General features: G+C 34.9%; 2 protein-coding genes across 2 annotated transcripts; both read right to left on the reverse strand.

Moving 5' to 3' along the window:
* Window positions 1–2,773: 2,773 nt before the first annotated feature.
* Window positions 2,774–6,315, reverse strand: LOC120253712. The gene is made up of 4 exons (XM_039261977.1): window positions 5,635–6,315; window positions 5,401–5,553; window positions 5,080–5,319; window positions 2,774–2,979 (listed from the first exon to the last, which is right to left on the reverse strand). The coding sequence occupies exons 1-4, from the start codon at window positions 6,295–6,297 to the stop codon at window positions 2,830–2,832; spliced, it is 1,206 nt and encodes a 401-aa protein (XP_039117911.1). The 5' UTR covers window positions 6,298–6,315; the 3' UTR covers window positions 2,774–2,829.
* Window positions 6,316–8,954: 2,639 nt separating this feature from the next.
* On the reverse strand, window positions 8,955–9,515 carry LOC120253717. The gene has a single exon (XM_039261982.1). It carries the CDS (start codon window positions 9,431–9,433, stop codon window positions 9,047–9,049), a length of 387 nt encoding a protein of 128 aa, XP_039117916.1. The 5' UTR covers window positions 9,434–9,515; the 3' UTR covers window positions 8,955–9,046.
* Window positions 9,516–19,177: the final 9,662 nt, after the last annotated feature.

The following is a 19,177-nucleotide window of genomic DNA, read 5'->3' on the forward strand; positions in this document are numbered from 1 at the left end:
AGATGAAATAACAAACATTGGGGACATAAAGGCAGCAATACTTTATTTACATTTTTGTATTGTGCTTAGGATAAAATATAAGCACTATGTATGTAGCAATTTTTTAATGGTATATTTAGACGACTAAATTGAATATAACACCGTTGGTTTGTGCATATTAACTATCAATTAAGTTTGTGGATCAAGAATTCTAAGAATTATGATGCCCAATTCCTCCTGTAAATTATCTATATAACAACACTAAAAAAAAATAAATTTATTTCAAAACTAGAAAATATGGTTTCTTTGTTGAGCTTACACAATGGCAACCATTCAGTTATACAATCACCAAGATCTTCAACATTAACATGAATACCATAATTTGTGTTAAAATGGTCATTACCTTTATTTTGTTTCACTGGACTGGACGGTCACCAAAAAGATTTAGAAACCAAAGAATTGAGATGACTGTCAAAAAATCCAGTCAACTCTCTTATGACACACCATGCATCATCCTCTTTGATTTATCCACATCATCCTAATGGTACATGTTGATCAAATGCCTCCACATCACCATCCCTTCAAAGAATTGAAAATCTTGTTGGGCACTATTTGGACCTCCAACAGTAGAGAGGAGGAAGCGGGCGGCCATCCCTTCCCACCTCTTCATTCATGGCAATGGCTTGAATCCTTGGGGTTTGTGCTCAAATCTTGTTCTTAGAAGAAAGGCAGCATTCTGAATTTTTTTTTAAAATTTTTTTTATAACGTTTGTGGTTCAGCTTCTAAATTTAAGAACTGAAATGGTTAATGGGTGTGAAAATTTGTAATAAAGAATGGAATTTTAGTGGTTCTTTATCTGTTTTTGAGGTTAAAGATAACTGTAGAGTGCTGCCATATTTGGGGCCCAACATGTGAATAAAGTGGTCCATCCCACTTAAATGAAAAAAAATAATAATAATAAAGCTAGTTATTTGAATTAATGGAAGGGTAAGAACAAATTTGAGCTTTCACACGAGAAACTAATGTATGTGTAAAACTCTAGGAAAGGAAGACAGAACTCAAAGAGCTCAAGAGAAAAAGGTTATGGCTTGAGCTTTACAAAAAAGATTGGACGATAAAACAGTGTTGTATTTCACCAACACTTCAGGTAGAGCATTTTTGTTAGTAAATCTCCTAATCCATAGGTTTGATTTCCTTTAAACTCTTGTTAAAGTCATTGTTATCCATCTTTGAGTAATGATGATGTATATGTGTTGTTGAGAGCTTCTTCTAGTGAATACTATTGTCATTAAATTTGTATACATCTACTTAGCTAAAGAGAAATCCTTTGTAAACCCATTGTTGACATAGTGGAAACATTTCAAATGACTCTAATGAGTCCTGTGGGTTTTCCTTCCATATGAAGAATTTTTTATTTATAAAAGTTGTGTTGCTCTAAAGAGGCCATACACTCGCATATACAGCAGCACAACATCACTAGAATAACGCGGGGGCTATAGTATAGCTGCACAGAAGACAGCATAAAGTTAATAGCGGGGTGTGAGGCAGGGTTGACCCTAGGCATAAGCGACCAAGACCAGCCTAGGGCCCCACGATTTCTTAAGGCCCATAATTCGTATATTTAAAGAAAAATTATATTTAACATTTTCATTTAATATTATCCCATCCATATAATTATCATTTTGAAGATTTTAACTTTTTTTTTTATAAATTATAAAATGTTAACAAATTTGGCCTTATTAGGGTACCGCAATTTTCTAGGGTTTCACCATTTATTTTTTTAATTATATTTTAAATTTTTATTTGCTATTATCCTATAATCATACTCATATAATTAGTTTGAAAACTTTAACTTTTTTTTAACTATTACACTTATTATAAATATCAATGTGCAATGAATTTGGTTAACAATAAGACCCCACAATTTTTCTGGTTTCATAATTCATATTTTTTTAAATTTATATTAAAAAAATTTATTTATTAGCAAATTATCTTGAAAAATTTATTTATTTTTAAACAATAGAACCCCGCAAATTTTTAGAGCCTCACAATTCTTTTTAAATATATATATATATATATATATATATATATATTAAATTTTTTATTTACTATCATAATTATAATTTTAAACATTTTTAATTATTTTTTAAACTCTAAAATTTATATTATTTAATTTATTTAATTGATTTATGATAATATTTTTTATTATATAATTTATCATTTAATAAAAAAAATTAAAATAATGTTTATTATGATTTTGCCTAAAGCCTCACTTCTAATAAAACCAACTTTTGGTGTGTGGCCAAGTGTGAGCCTATATATATATATATAATTATTATTATATATATGACTGCATAGGTGAATAGTGTTAGTGATACAATACTGTGAACAGTAGTTGCTAGAATTTTATTAGCTCATGGAATCTCTCGTACCAGATGAACTCTGGACCTCCTCTAATGTCATGCATAATAATAATCATGGGTGACCTTCTAAACACTTTAACCTTATGTGTGGTGAGGGTGGTCAATCTTGATTTATCTGTCATACTTACATATATAATAGTAATGGGAAGATCAAATACTGACATTGTTCTAATGACTCATAAAGAAGCAAATGGAAATGACTCATCAAATGAGGGAGATTTAATACTGACATTGTGTCATGCCCTAGCCCCACAGCCGGGCCCGCTGACAGATCGGCCGCATCCAATGGGATTGAGCCCCACTGAGTGCAATACCTCATATTTGACCTGATCAGAGTCAACCCTAACAAGCAGATATAAACAGTAATACAGAAGTACGAATATGATACTGGAAACTGAAATACTACAAGTACGGGCTTTAACAGCCCTACAGAATACAAATACAACCCAACAGTTTGCAAAACACAAATACAGTCAGAATACAAGCCTTACACTCACGAAAGGGTAATACAGAGATACTGACAAAAGCAGACAATATGACTCCCAGACACCCCCTGATCCTAGACTTGATCTCCTCCTGCGGGAACAGAATTCACAGAGTGCATGAGCCACAAGGGTCCAGTAGGATCCCAGAAACACAGATAAAGCATGTATTGTAGAATAATAGATCATAATTCATACAGAATGCTGAAAATACACTGAATACAGAAATAATCCCAAAAATATGGAAAACACGCAGAAACAGCCATGTACATCTCCCTGGCTAATAACAGAAATTGACAGCACGAGGCTGGATCATCGAGTGTGAAGTCGGGACAAAACAGAACAGAGTATCAACAGCCGAAGCCGGATCTTCGACCGCAGTCAGGGGGGGTAGCGCTACTACAGAAACCATGTGCACATGGCTAGGACTTACTCCTCCTAGCTGGGCGAGTCAGGAATGGAGATGTACTAAAACCCGCAGAAATACAAAATACAAACAGAGAAAATACTGAATAAATAAAACCATTAAATAAATAAATAAATAAACGACAAGTAGGTAAATAAATAATTAAATAAAAAATAATAATGAAATAACTTAAATACATAATAATTGTCAGAAATACAGAATTTGCGGGTGCGAGAGCCTACCTTGTTCCGAGCTACAATTGTCGGGTTCACCAAGTCCCACGACTAAGGCTCGCTACGACAATCTAACCCAACAAATAAAACTTCACTCAGAAATAATTTTGGGCCGGGCTTATCTTACATCTATAGCCCGAGCTAACTTATCAATTAAAAGATCTCAAAGTTTAGCAAAGCAACTGAACAACCAAGCACACTAAAAGACACACAGCCACATAATACAACTAATATGAAATATTTAAGAAGGAAGGTCATGCTTCTAAATAAAATACCTAACATGCTGGGCTTCCTTTCCAACTAAACAAAACTAGCATAACGGCATGCCTAGGCTAAAAGAAGGGAGATTAGTAAAATACCACCACCAAGGTGTCCTACTATTTGGACACAAGAGTTCAAAGATGGCTTCACAGGCTTCTAATGGCAACATACACTCATGCAGGAATCTGAAGAATTACACACAAGCAGCTTACAACCACACTCAACACAACAAGCTGCCTACACAGACTAGAAGCTTTAAAAGATCAACAATCAAAAAATAAAAACCTGGAAACTCGGTGAAGAACCCAAAACCAAGAACTCTCTCCTCCTAGCTGCCGCCAGTACCGAGAATCCCAACGAAAAAGGGTTAAGTGGTCGGGAGGATGGAGAAGAATCCTTGAGGAAGAAAATGGTCTCCAAAGCAGAACCTCTCAGGAAGAAATATAGACCTCTCCAAGCATTCTCCCACCAACCTCGACAAGACCGGGGTTCACATGCGATCTGACAGGGGGTCAGGAGTTGGGCGACAGAGAGTCACGGGTTCACTCTCTCGAGAAAAGTCAACAAGCTCCGGTCAAACTTGGTCAAAGGCCAAGCTTGTGGACATTACACATTGTTGTATTGTGTCCTTCATGCAAACTCATCATATGTTGGATTATTTGGGTTTTGATAGCAAGAACATGGTCCTCTTTAAATGATCCAACATTCTGAAGCAGAACCAAAGGATCATACCATTTTGATATCAGAACGCCAAGAAGGACTAGCAGGTGGGTGATCTTAGCTATCACAATTGTGTATTATTATTATTATTATTATTATTCACATGCACATCAAATTATTCGAGACACTGCACGACTGTTATAATTTTTCGGTTCCTCTTTCACTTGTGTTGGTCAGCTGAAAATTTGATGTTTATTGACAAATGCATTAATATAACTTAATTAAAATCATTACAAATCACATCTGCTTATCAAAATTTTATCCTGAATAATCTACTGATTTTTAAGAAAGAAATGTCAAATTCATGTAAATGTCCAAATCCATGCTTCTAATCAATGTCTTTAGTTAATTACAGCTATCATATCCTCATACGAGCTATTATATCCTCTCCATTAAACAAAGCAACTATAACCACAGCAAAATAAAATTTCATAGTTTTTTAGGACTAGTAAGAGCTGAATCAAAGAAAAACAAATTGAACTTGAGTATATCTCACAAGAAATGAGATTCAATGAAGAAGATGAAATCAAACAATTCAATAATCCTATGTAGGAACCATGCTCTCCTTTGAGACCTGCTTGTGAACAGAGAAGAACAGAGATTTTTGCTGTGCCAACATCTTCAAATTCTTCACTCTCACCATCTCCCATGCAAATTCAAGTAATCCCTGACCTTCCAACCATGCACTTCTCTTGTACTCTACAACCCATGTGTTTGCCTCCAATTGCATCACACTCTTGTTCCATGGCTTCAATGTCCATAAACTACTACTATTACTTGTCCTCATGCTGCTCATCACCTTCCCATCAGACCACTACCAACAGAAATAGTATATACTCAAACACACAATTAATTAGAAATAATACATCAATATATGTACATATATGTATGCTACCTCTGTGATTTTGCCCGAGATAACAGAGAGCAAACGAGGAGAAAAGGAAGCAGGGAGCAGGCCGGAGCTTCGCAAAGGACTTCCCCAAATGCTCACTTCTTCCACCCATGATTTATAGATCACACACTTCCAATGAAAGAAATTTTGGCCTTCCTGCAATTAATTAACAACCCAGTTACTAGTGTTTAAAGAAGTAAAAAATTTTAACCTTGGGCTTGTTGGTTAAAAGATCACCTGATGAAACTGCCAACCAAGTTTCATTGAGCTGCAATCAACCACCTTCTCATTGATCATTTCCTCAATCCTCTCCTGCACTAACCCAATTCTCTCTCTCAATTCACCTACAAGACCCTTACTCAATGTGTCACCCTTCAGTTTAGGCTCAAAACCTCTCCAAAAAACCATCTTTGGAACACCCTGATCGACAATAAGAAACAAACTGAACACCATAAGAACAACAACAACAACAACCTTGGTTCTTATTGCTGTTGCCTTCTCAGCAACAACTCTTTCCTTAATTGGCCTAGATTTAGCAGTGGATTGAATGGGTGGAGACTGAGGGGTGGAGATAGGCTTAGGCTTCACCGGAGGAGTCTTTTCAGGGCCAAAGAGAGGGCGGCGACGAACTGAAGAGGAGGAAGAGAGCTTGGTGAGAGAGCTATGAGAAGAATGAGGAATGAGATCAAGTGTGGCATTGATGCTAGCTAGGCAGATGTCACAGTTGCAGTTGGTGTCTTTCCGGCAGCCGGGGAAGTAACAGCTGTTTGGCTCCGTCGAGGCCTCTTCCCGGCGCTGAGCTGCTGATGAGAATGAAGTAGGAGGCGGTGTTCTAGTTAGGGAGGAAGAGGAGGTGGTGGTGGAGGAGGGAGTGGAGGCCATGGTCGCCATGGTCTTCATTCTTCTGGGGAGTTTTCTTTCTCTTCTCTACTTGCTGTTATTGTGCGAGATTTTTAGTGGAGAATTTTGAACCGTTGGGGATTTGAATTCAAATCCTCAACGGTCAATTGGGTTTGTAACGGTTCGATTTTGATGGGTTTGAATATTAGGATTTTGTTTTTAGACAATTAAAATTTTTGGGGTAAAGAAAGTGGAAATATCAGGCAACCATTAATTTTTATTACAAATATGTTAATTTTACTAATAAGATCGGCAAAAATAACCTTCAATTACAAATATGTTAATTTTCATTTATTAAACTTTTAAAGCTAGCAACAGGAGTGAATAATTTTGGTTGAAAATTATATACGCCCGAACAAAAAAACCGGAGTTAAGTTTTTCAAATTGAGACTTTTGACCATATTTATATTTTTTAATTAATTTAATGATTAAGTAATTTTGATGTCATATTTAGAAAATAGTTAATTTGTTATTAAATTATTTTTATTTTAACGTGTAAACTTTTTTTTTCAATAAATTTAATTCTAATTTAAAAATTTAAATATGAGTTGATTTATGAGGGTCTTGATCATGTGTTTAAAAATACGAATGGATTTTGGACAAAAGTATAGGCCCGAATAACCATTTAAGGCCTGGTTTGGCCCAGCATGGTTACTATTATTATTAAGTTTAGCTCAGCCCAAAATCCAACTCAGCCTGGTCTATGGACACTTCTAATCCCACTACGTTTGGGTGCACAATTATTAGAATGGAAATGATACAAAATTGATTGGATTATCTACAATTAAATGTTTGCATTACCTCAAACTTGAGAGAAATAAACTAATAAAGAGTAACGAACATCGTTGATAGTGAAAGGACACATTTATCTCTGGTAAAGATTTAATTAAATAAAAATCATTAATTCAAATAATACTAATAACAATTAGTATAAATTGAGTAATTTAAATATTTAATTAGAATAATTGAAATAAATAATAACTAACGTGAATGATTTAATACACATGTTTAATAATAACAATTAAAGTGAAACAAGATTTTTCTTTCCCAAACAGATATTTAATTAAATAAAATAATTAACTTATGAATTTAATTATAATAATTAAATTAAATATTATTTATTTGTATTTAAAGCATAAAGACAACTTTGCCACATCTATTTCTTGTACTTCTTTTCATTCCTAAATCCTAATAAATTTTTTTAACCAAGCATAATTTTTATTTTTAATTCTATTTTTATAGTCTCATACGGCTGGGTTGTTTTTTCTCTTTATTTTCATTCCATTTTTATTCCGCAAAGCAAACATAACATTAACACAATCGACTTCAAAGAATGTTGAGCTTAGGTTGATATATATATATATATATAATTCTACATTACATGTGAAAATTAGATGTAGTGGAAAAAGTGAGTTGAAGAAGTTATAAACAGTTCATGAATTTCCAATAAAATAACCGGTAACAATATAATCTTTAATGTTTTCAATTTACTAAGCTATTTGTAGTTTTAATAAATCAAATTGTTCATGAATATAAAATAACTACTAAAAAATAGTTTTACATTAATACTTAAAATTATTAAAAATTTAAAAATAATTCTGAATTCAATAATTTGTTCAACTTAATCTTGCTTTTGCAGGCTTATTTATTTGATAAAGGTGACCAGCACAGTTAAAAGGCTATTAACTTTGTCCTTGACAAAGGAGTTATTATTTATAAATTACAATTTTATAATTATTAATTTTGATACCCAAATCATAAGCCCATTTCTAGAGTAATCTTTGAATCCTAACCTAATCCAAAACCAAGTTGATTGTAAGAAAGAATTTTTTTTCAGTCCTTGACCACTCCCAATTAGTGGGCCCAAGTTAATCTCGTGAAACATGGCTAAATTAGCGTCCATTCTTCGCATATAAAATATAACTTTTCTTGTAGAATGAATTTCTTAAAAAGCACTCTAAACCGTATCATGAACGTTTCTTGTTTGTTTTGAATCATTAAAATATTGTAATATAGTTTGATTGACTGAATATATTCTAATTGAACAATGTATGCCATTTTTCAGATGATTTTTATGAATTTAAAAAAAATAATATAAAAGTTTCATTTTAATTTTAAAAAATTTATAATATAAAATTTAAAATATTATCAAATACGCATAAGCCTCCCACCAGCTTTACAATAAGATTTGCAAAAACTAAGTTAGCCCATCAATAAAGCATTCATTTGATCATCTCCATGTATAAGATCATGTATTCAAATCCCTCCCCCGCTTACTGCAGCATTGAGCAAAAATTCATATAAAGAGTTTCAAATTTTATTATTAAAAAAAAAATTGCTTTTAAACCACTCCTCTTTGCTCTTGAAATGTTCAATATATGAATCACTTGTGAATCCATTGACTCTAAACAAAACAACTTTCGACAATATTATTGCTCTTTAGTACCACATATTCACTATTCTCTCAATAATTAATAAATCTCTTGCACCAAACAAAACAACAAATTATTTCCAATTGATACCATCTCAAATCATGTCTAACAAAGATTATAATTAATTAATAATAATCACCACAATTAATTCTTTGTTCTCAAACCATATCATTATCAAAAAAGAAAAATAAAAATAAAAACTAAACCTTCATTGAGATCAACTAATTGAAGAAAAATCAGTAGAAACTTAAGATATATTAATTGATCCAAACCTACAACTTCATGACCATAAACAAAACTATCAAACTAAACAGTACTCATGTTCTTGCAGACCTACCAAACTTCTTTGATGATAAGGAAGAAGAAGAAGAAGAAGAAGAAGCCAAAGAGGAAGATGGCGACGATAAGTCCCCCGACCGCCTTCGAAGCAATTGCCGCATGCCATCAGCAACTCTCACTGCAGGGTTTGCCTTAAACTTGCTACAAAATGCCATATGAGCCTTCATGGCCTCATCTCCCACAAAGCCCTTAACTAACTCATCTCTCACAGCTTCACTACATAATCCACACAACCACTTGCCATCAAAGTTTGCCTTCACTTCACTAATGTAGTCTTGTGTGCAATCTTCTTTCAAGCCACAACACTCACATCTCACCATCTCAATATCCATGCTTTTGTAGTTAATTTTGGTCACTAATAACATGAGATTTTTTTATGTGGCTTTTATGGTGTGAACAAGGGTGGGAAAACATGGCACAGGTTGTTGTTGTTGATGATGTATGTTGTTTTAGTGATAGGGTGTGGGGAATTATCAATTATGTGTTGGTGCAGGGGCCTCTCAATGTTGTCATTTTCCCAAACATAATTTCAAAATATTGATGGACGGGGGGATTGGTGGTTTGGCTTCTTAATTTTTAGACCATACATTAGTGGATTTTTTTTTTCCAATCTTTACGAACAATATTTTTGTGGATAAATAATCTAAATGGTATCTTATTTTTTCATGTGTTTTTAATGTCACCCTGCAGCTTTAAAAAAAATTGTTAATTCCAGAGGAGTAGAAGTGTGATAATTTTTCGCTCAACCTATCATGTAATGCAATCACACACAAACAAACATGCAAGACAAAGGATACACATGAATTAATTACCCAGTTCGGCACAACCTTGCCTACGTCTGGAGGGTCGAGTCCAGAAAGAACAATCCACTAAAAGAAGTAAATAATGAAGAGTACAACACTCACTCTCACTCATACAATACCAAAGAATAGTCCTCTCTAGATTGCTCGATGGCTACTCTTTTTAACCCACTCACTAGGGTCTCTCACTCATGGCTCATCCTAAATCTCAAAGAAGGTTATTTTATATGGACGCCCCTACATCTCAACAAAGCTTTCTCTTTTAGACTCTCCACGACTTCTTAACTTGAACACCTTCCAAAGTTAAACATTGCAACTCTAGTTGCAACCGAGCTTGCAACGCGGCCTATGTACTGATCTTGACTGAGTTCCACTTCCCGTTGCAACATGACTTGCGACACCTCCAACCCTCCTGGTTGCTCCAATCTGCATTGATACAGCCCACTCCTCCCGAACTCCTGCTACTAACAACTAGCCTCTTTCCCCACATCCTACTAGCAGATCCCTCTCCTGAGGATTGCACCCACCAAGGCGAATTTATCTCACCAAAGATGACCTCCAAAGATCTCCCTTATCTTATTTCCAAACTTGATCCAAATTTGGTCTTCACAATATCTTCAAAAGTGATCTTCATTCATCGAAATTTGGTCTTCAATATATTGTTACTAAACTCGATCTCTTCTCATCCAAGTTTAGCTCTTCAATATCTTCCAAGCATGATCTTCATTCATCCAAGCTTGGGTCTTCAATTTTCTATCAAATCTTATCATAGATAGCTTGCACCCTTGAATAGCTTGTATTCAAACAGCTCCACGGCCATAATTAGCTTTGGATCTTTCTTTCAAATTGCATTGTTAATTATGGTCTTGAAAATCATGTTGGCTTGCCCTTGACTTTCTTAGTTTGTGTTTTCAACTAGCTTCACACCAAACTAAGCTTCATACAATCCTTGGTCTCCAAGTGATTATCTTCATACTTGCCAACAATAGATTATTCATTTTTTAGAATATTCTCTACATGGTCAATAAATCTCTCACAAGAAAAGAGTTTACTAAAGATAAATTTTATCATCTTGGATCTTACCAAAGATAGATTAAATCATAACTTTAGATATACTTTCTCTTCAAAAGAGAATCTTTCACATTGATGCTCCTTGCCAACAATAGAAGTGACTCCATTTAGGTTTGCCTCCATATTTAGATCCTTTCCAAATTTGAACAAATCTTTAACTGTATCTAAATATGGTCTTGATGAGATCTTACCTCCAAATATACAAGTTTCTTTGATGGTTCCGGTGGGGGTGTGATGTGTCACTCTCTCAATACAAAGAATATCCTCTCAAGATTGCCCGACGGTCATACTCTCAACTCTCACCGAAGAGTCTCTCACTATTGGCTCATCCTAAATCTTCAAGCAAGATCTCTTATATAGACGCACCGACGTCTAATAAAGTTACCTCTTTTAGAATTCTCCGCGGTTTCCTAACTTGGACACCTTCTAAAGTTAGATGTTGCAACACCCTATTACAACATGGCCCACCTTATTGAACATGACTGAGTTCTAGCCAGATGCACCCGAATCTGCGACCTTCAACCTCTCGGTTCCTTCAGTCCGCCTCGTAGCAGTTGACTCGACCCGAGCTCCTTCTGCCTGTAGCTGCTTCCTTCCTCACGTCACTTCAGAAGATTTCCCTCTCCCGAGGGACGTGCCCACCAAGGCACATGCGACCATCTCACCCAAGATAGGCGCCGAAGATCTCCCGATCTTCTTTCCAAACTTGGCCCAAGTTTGGTCTTCCCAAATGATCTTCGTTTGACTCGTGGAAATATTGTTACTAAACTTGATCTCATCTTCATCCAAGTTTAGTCTTCAATATCTTCATGCATGATCTTCAATCATCCATGCTTGGATCTCCAAATCTCTAATCATATCTTATGCAATCTTCAATCAATCTCCACACATGATTAGTCTCCATAAATAGTTCCACCCATAGATAGCTCTTGGATCTTTCTTCAAATAGTGATGCTAAATATGGTCTTGATAATCTCCTTGGCATGTCTTTACCTTATTTAGTTTGTGTCTTCAAATAGCTTCACACCAAACTAAATCTTCTGTCTTCTAATAGCTTCATACCAAGTTTAACTTGTGTCTTTTAATAGCTTCATATAATCTTCATGATCTTGAACTCTTGTCAACAATAGAATATTCCTCTCTCTTCAAATAGATCTTTCTAAAAAGGAGCTTTATCAAAGATATGAATAATCTTCCCGGATCTTACCAAGGATAGATAATCATACCTAAAATAAAACTTATCCTTTTTGAAGAGATCCTATAGTCTTGATGCACTTACCAAAAATAGTTTATCATCACATGATTGTATTGAGAGAAATATCTACCAAATAAAATCTTTAACCTTGATCTTCATAAAATCTCCACCTAGATCTTCATCACATGTCATGACCTCATCCTTTGCCACATCATCATCCTAGTCATCATTTCTTTTGATGAGTCATTTCTAGCCACGTCACCATCCTCATGCCATGTCACCATTTGGCTTGTCATATAATGCCAATCCACGTCATCAGACTTAACAGTCTTCATTTAGTCTTTAACTTCATAAAGTTAGAATCTTGCTTGCTTGCTCTTGAAGTTGCAACCCACTTGCCTTATATAGCTTTGATCTCATCAATTAGTTGTGACCATAGATATTATTGTGTCTTCAAATAGATCTCTTTTTCAAAGATAATTGTGTAGATATTCTCCACATGCCTTTTGCTTGCTCCTTAAGAGATATCTTTCAAGATTGATGCTCTTACCAAAGATAGCTTCAATAGATTTTCTCCACTTTGTTCATTAATAGAGATCCTCCAAATATAACACCAACCATGATTTTTAAGTCTTCAAGCCATATCATCAGCCTTTGCCAAGTCATCTTGCCATGTCACTAGTCTTGCCACATCATCATCATTGTCACGTCATCTTGACTTGGTGTCAAATGATGCCAACTATAGAGCCTTGCCCTAACAAAAGTTATGATTTGATCTCTTACTTTTAGTTTTTTTTTATGATTTGGTCACCGAAACATACGCCGTTAATGACAATTACATGTAGTATACTACGTGGTATATCTTTTCTCAGAGTTAACATCTGACCTGACATATGCCACATATGCTCGTCGTTAACGGCGTATGTTCGAGTGACCAAATCGTAACAAAAATTAAAAAGAAGGGACCAAATTGTAATTTTTTAAAGCTAAATGACCAAAATAGAAACACAAAAAAAGGGACTATTTAAGTTATTTACCCTATTTTTATCCCTCACTTTGAATAGTAGTTTATATTTATATATACACACACACAATGTGGATAAGTCACTTAACACCCACATATTTTTTTTTTTTAGTATTAGACTCCAATCATGCATTAGGAGTAAATTGAACTTTTGGCCTCTGACATGAAAGTTAAGTTTCTTGCCGATGATCTATAGCAACTTTTTTCTGAGGAAAAAACTTAATTTATTTTTAATAAATTAGATTTACTGTGATTTTTAGGACTTTCATGATATATTTATATGTTTTTAGAATTAAAATGCATATATTTTTTTTTCATTTATGATTGTCAATTATTATTTTTTTCTATAAATAAGTGAGAAGTGCTCCTTATTTGAAGGAAGATAGGAACATGCATAGATGAGGAGTTAGTACCTCAACCCATTTGTGTCCACTTTAAGTAAACTCGGAGATTCAATCTAGAATATTTCTTGAAATAAATATCCTACATAAAACATTTGGTGTCAATAAGCCAAAGTGGTAGTTGGCTCTATGGTTCTGTTATTTAGCTTAATTTGTGATTTAATTAGTAGAAAATGAAAGGTTCCGGGATGTTCACTAGAATATGAAATAGAAAGGGTTATTGTATCACCATCCTTGATATAAGAGGAACTAGAAATTTCTCATGGTGCTGTGTGCCCACACAAAAAAATAGTGGCGGTTCAATGGAGGGAATTGAATTGTGGACTTCTAATTGAAGAAAAGGTTGACACTAGTCTTGCTTTTAGCGCACTATAACCATAAAGCAATCAAAACTAGTGCACTGTACCATAACTTGTTTTGTATTCTATAATGATTTCTATGATTATGAAAGCAACTCATTCTTCTTTTCTTATTCCTTTCCCTTTGAAAGTTTTGCGCTCCCTTTCTTCTTATGAATAAATAAATAAAATATCACTTTTATTAACTTTGAATATAATTCATTAATTTTTTTTGGTGAAATACCATAAAGAACTAAGTTATTTCTACATTCAAGCGCCCTTGTTGCTTCCTTTCCAATATATCTAAAGCTAGGTACATAATTAATTCTTTGGTTGGTAAAGCTGTTAATGCGAATGGGCTTCTTTAATCTCTTTGATGGTGGAGACGTTAATGGGCCGGGATTCCCAAAGAGATACATTGTCCAACCCCGGCCCGAACTTTATAAGCCCATCTTTAACCTTTACCTCAAATCTGAGTACAGGGAATTTGTTTTTCCGTCTCCTTTCCAGCATGGATTATTCTGATTTGGGGATCCCCTACCACCGATTAATTTTTTATAAATTAAAATATATTATTATTTAGAATAAATTTATAAAAATATTTACTAAAAATATCATAAAAATACCTAATAAGTGAGAATTACATTTACAAATATGAACAATTGACGTGTTAAAGGCCCAACACTAAATATTAATATACACAATCATCACATGATATATATGTTGAAGGAGCTCAACACTAATGTTCATTTAATTACTAGTAATTGCTAATTAAATAAATATATAGGTTTTCTTCAATTCTTATATAGATATTAAATAATATTAAATATATATCACACTCACACACACACACACACATATATATATATATATATAATATTTAAGTTAAACATTTAATATTTCGGGACCGGGCTAGGACAGGGAGGATATTCCCTGTGCCCGGAAGGGGAATTATATCTTAGCCTTCGCCTTGGCCCCGGCCCCATAATCAGGTTCTCCGTCGAAGTGGGCCCCATTGACAACCCTATTTGATGACAATCATCATTTTTTTTTGTAAAGGCGACATGCACCACAAAAAACATGCATGTATAAAGGTGCACTAATGAGTGTATAATATTCTATTATTTCATATCATTTTGTGCACTTATTTGGCTTGCAATAACATTATATTGTGAAATTCGGTGCTAAATTTAATGTCTCTTGCATTATCAAGCTTCCGACAGCACTTAAAAATGAGAGAGAACCAAAAGAAGTACTCGAGACCCAAAATGAAAAAGATGGAGCTCTCTCGGTATCAATCGAGTAAGGACAAGGCAAACAAGATGGCTTACGGGCAGATTACGACCTGGCTTATAGCCGTAGGCCTTTTTTAGAGAACCTTACGGGCATGCTTCTATCTCTAAGGGGGAGTTCGGAGCTAAATCAGAGGACCTTACTGCCAGGACTTACGCCCGTAAGGATGCTCATAAGGGTCATCCAGAGTAGCATACGCCCATAAGGGCGGTTAATAAGTGCTAAACTGATCATATTTTCTATATCATTTAAACTGCATTTAGAATGAAATTGTACTTGTTAGCACCTCATTAGTAAGAAATTTCATTCTTTTGTTCACAACCATCTTATTTCTATTTTAAGTAGAAAGAAGCGAATTCGAGGTTGTTTTGAAGCAAAATGAAGCAAGTTGCTGAATCAAGGCTACACCACGACTCACAATGGGCGTTATGGAAACTCACAACGCCCATTGTCTACACTTACCACTACCGTGATCAAGTCGTGGCAACATGAGCTCACTGGTAGCAACATAGAAGCCATAGCGGTCTCACAACCCGCCATTGTGAAGTCCATAACGGTCGTTGTCAAGACACATAATGCCCAAAGACTATGCCAAGATGCGACTTGGAGCCCAAGCAATAACTTACTCATAACGGGCATCACAACGCCCGTGATGAGGCCATGGAGGAGCTGATTACTATAAATACCCAAGCATTCTCTAAATTATGGGAAACTCTTTTGCCGAATAACTTAGGGCATCCAGATTTATAGATATCTGAGCGTTAGGAGACGGTGTTTCTTCCATATTCCAATGGATTCCGGTAGATTTCTCAAAAGTATGTCAATGAGCATCATCGGAGAAGATCATGCGTGACAGGCATCTTCGGAGATCATTATCAGAGGGGCGTGAGTGACACACGTCATCTGGACAATCTTGGGATCCTCTAATCTTCAAAGAATTATTGGAGGAAGCTAGTATAGAAATACATTAAAAGCTTATTTATTCTTTATTTGGTCTTGTGGCTCTCTTGTGCTATGATGATTTGCTTGTTATGATCCATAAGAATCTAATTCGAGGGGAATTGTATGTCTAGGTCTCTCTGTTATTATTTATGAATCTTGATTGATTAATACACATTGTTCTAGTTTTCGTAATCATTGCATGTTCTTAATTGATTATTACATGTTGATGTGGATGAGGAGGATATGCCCTCATGTTAATGACGCGCATGCCATGGTAGATTTATGCGTGTTCTAAGAGGTTAGCAATAGCTAGGTTTTTGGATTAGGGTTTGATTGCCCGTTAGGCTTAGGGTCTGATTGGTCTCTTCTCGTGGGATTCCCGCACTTAAGGCAAACATAGGAGGCTGGGTGTGGAAGAGATTCCATCTTAAGTTCCTAGTGATTTAGACTTAGTAGCCATGGCTTATTGGGGCTAATAGGCCTTTGAATTTCCCCAGTTCGATCCTAGAACACAATTGACACTTAACGCCAAGTATAATTAATGATCAAGATAACTATAGTGTATACTCCCAACTCCTTCTAAGTACACTTAACGACCTCTCCAAATGTATTGTTTAATAGTGTTGTAAGTTAACTAAAGACAGAGTGTAAACGATTAGGCTATTGATTAAATAAAAAGGAAGTAATAAGAGCCATTCGCCATTCCTGGGGAAATACGACCCTCGTGCTCACCCAAGATGTATTACTTAATGACTCGAACACTTGTGGTATAAGGGACCAATAGTAGTATTAAGTGCATACTTGCATGCTTATATATTTGCATAATTTACACACTCATAATGTGTCCGGCGACAGTCACAAAGGGCAACAAATTGAAGCGTACAGTCCAGCACTTACTGTCATAAGCTGGATCGTAACACAAACAGAAGACCTTATGGATAGGGCTACAGCTGTAAGTGTTATCATAAAACTCATGACCCATCTTCTCCAATTCCTTGCGGCCACATCCTTACTCCTATAAGAAGCCCATAAGCAGCTAAGTATAAATAAATCTGATGATGATTTTTAGGGGACTTTTTGATTCTTTTCTTGGAGGTGAATCTTGGAAGGAAAGGAGGCGAATCTCCAAGGCTTAATAGGCTATTCTAGGAGGAGATTTGGATCTATATTCAAGGGGAAAGAGATCGTAGCCGTCAAGCTTACCTTGGCGACGTTGGCAGAAGGTTTTTTGGAGTTTTTCGGCAATCTATCTCCAGTACGATTAAGAATAGGGTTTTTATGTCTTCATTTACTCTCATCATATCTTATACCTTGAATGATTGCCCTCCATTAATGTAGGGCTAATTTGTTAGATGTTCAGGCACAATTGAACTCTAGGGTTTATCTTTTGACAATGGTTATAGGATTTATGTGATTTTCTTATTTTCTTTATTGCAATCCATTCTATTTAAATCTAATTGCATGTTTGAATGATTGATTGCTATTGTGGTGAAAGCCCTATTTATCATACTTGTTGTGCTTTGTGACAAATAGAAATACCCACCTATTATAGACATACTATGATTAAAGGGAATTGTGAGTAAGCCTACAAATAGGGTACTTTAGAGACCCCATCTCCCTCAATTCTCCCAAGTGAGTTAATGAGTATCTCTATGCTTTTTGCAATCATGTAGAATAGATTTTAGGAGAAATCACATTTGTATTTTGTATTCGGATTAGGGGTAATCTCTCTTAGTGGTATCTCTATGCTTAAGAGATTCTTGTTAATTTTCAATGAGATTTCATAGAGTGCTAATGCGATTGTGTGAATGACTACATCAGCTCTGCACAGATTCAGTTACTCTTTACCCTTGAAAGAGGTGTTTAGTATGACTTAGGAAACCTCTCAGTTCAAATAAGATTACATACTTAGACAATCTTTGTCCTACACTTTATCAAACTCTAGAGGGATACTATGCCCGCACATCGTTTGTTTCCCTGATTTCTCCTCCACATTATTCTGTACTTCTTACTTTTACTTTCTTTTGCTCACACACATCACTTGATTGGTTAGGCTAATTTTGGAACTAGGGTTATTATTAGTATTCTCATTCCTTTCTATGGACTAACATCCCTTTTTTAGCACTGCATTACATGATCGGCATGTACATTTGCATCCCTATTATACACCATTTACAATGGCTTAACGTCCATCTAAAAATTATTATATGGGGTCGGCTAACACACGGGGCAATAACGGCTTGTCACATGCACCCAATATGATATAATATGAACCCTAACCTCATAATGATAAATTATCCCTACTATGCAGCCCCGGAGGGTCCCATAAAGGATCAGTGTAAAGTGAATGAACATTACTATATAATATTGCAAATGATTATACAATATTTGTATAGTGCTAAAAATATTTAGATTAAGGGGTTTTGATCTTTGGGCTACCAATTCAAAGATTGTAATGAGATACCACTAGAGTACTAATGCTTCTCAAACAATTATAATTTCATTCACTATGATTTGTTTCATAAATAACCCTCTTGAAAATATTATTAAAAAAAACATGATATTCATCATCAAATGAATATAAAAGTTGTGTTCTCTGTCATTCAATCCTTGCTATTTGATTCAATCATGTCAATAAATTGTTTCAAGTCACATGTGAACCATATATTTATGTTCACTTGATTAATACTCTCATATAAACTAGCCTTTACTCAATACAAAAATGATTATAGGTAATAAGTGAGTAATTACTGCGAGTTTTTTTTTTGTTACGAAGACCATAATTGCCACCCTAAAAGGGATTGTAAAAAGAATAAATAAGTACAGTGATACACCAAATATGATGGTTTAATAATCTCATAGAAATTTATTTTGCGAGGCGAGTCAAGACGCAGGACAATGATGACCTACTATATGCGTCTAACACGGTATATAAAAAACCATAACCCTACAACAACAAATCCTTTCTACCCTACAATTTTGTGCGAATCAAGAATATGATTATTATAATAGATCCAATAAATAATAAATGGACAATAATATGTT

The sequence above is a fragment of the Dioscorea cayenensis genome, unplaced genomic scaffold, assembly GCF_009730915.1.
Source record: "Dioscorea cayenensis subsp. rotundata cultivar TDr96_F1 unplaced genomic scaffold, TDr96_F1_v2_PseudoChromosome.rev07_lg8_w22 25.fasta BLBR01000173.1, whole genome shotgun sequence".
NCBI classification, from domain to species: domain Eukaryota; kingdom Viridiplantae; phylum Streptophyta; class Magnoliopsida; order Dioscoreales; family Dioscoreaceae; genus Dioscorea; species Dioscorea cayenensis.

What these genes read in the sequence shown, in the direction of transcription:
- LOC120253717 (XM_039261982.1), bottom strand. Translation starts at nt 9,433, where the DNA reads ATGTTATTAGTGACCAAAATTAACTACAAAAGCATGGATATTGAGATG.
- LOC120253712 (XM_039261977.1), bottom strand. Translation starts at nt 6,297, where the DNA reads ATGAAGACCATGGCGACCATGGCCTCCACTCCCTCCTCCACCACCACC. An exon ending in TTGGTTGGCAGTTTCATCAG is followed by an intron (nt 5,554 to 5,634) that starts GTGATCTTTTAA and finishes AATTAATTGCAG; the next exon opens with GAAGGCCAAAATTTCTTTCA. An exon ending in TCTCGGGCAAAATCACAGAG is followed by an intron (nt 5,320 to 5,400) that starts GTAGCATACATA and finishes TTCTGTTGGTAG; the next exon opens with TGGTCTGATGGGAAGGTGAT.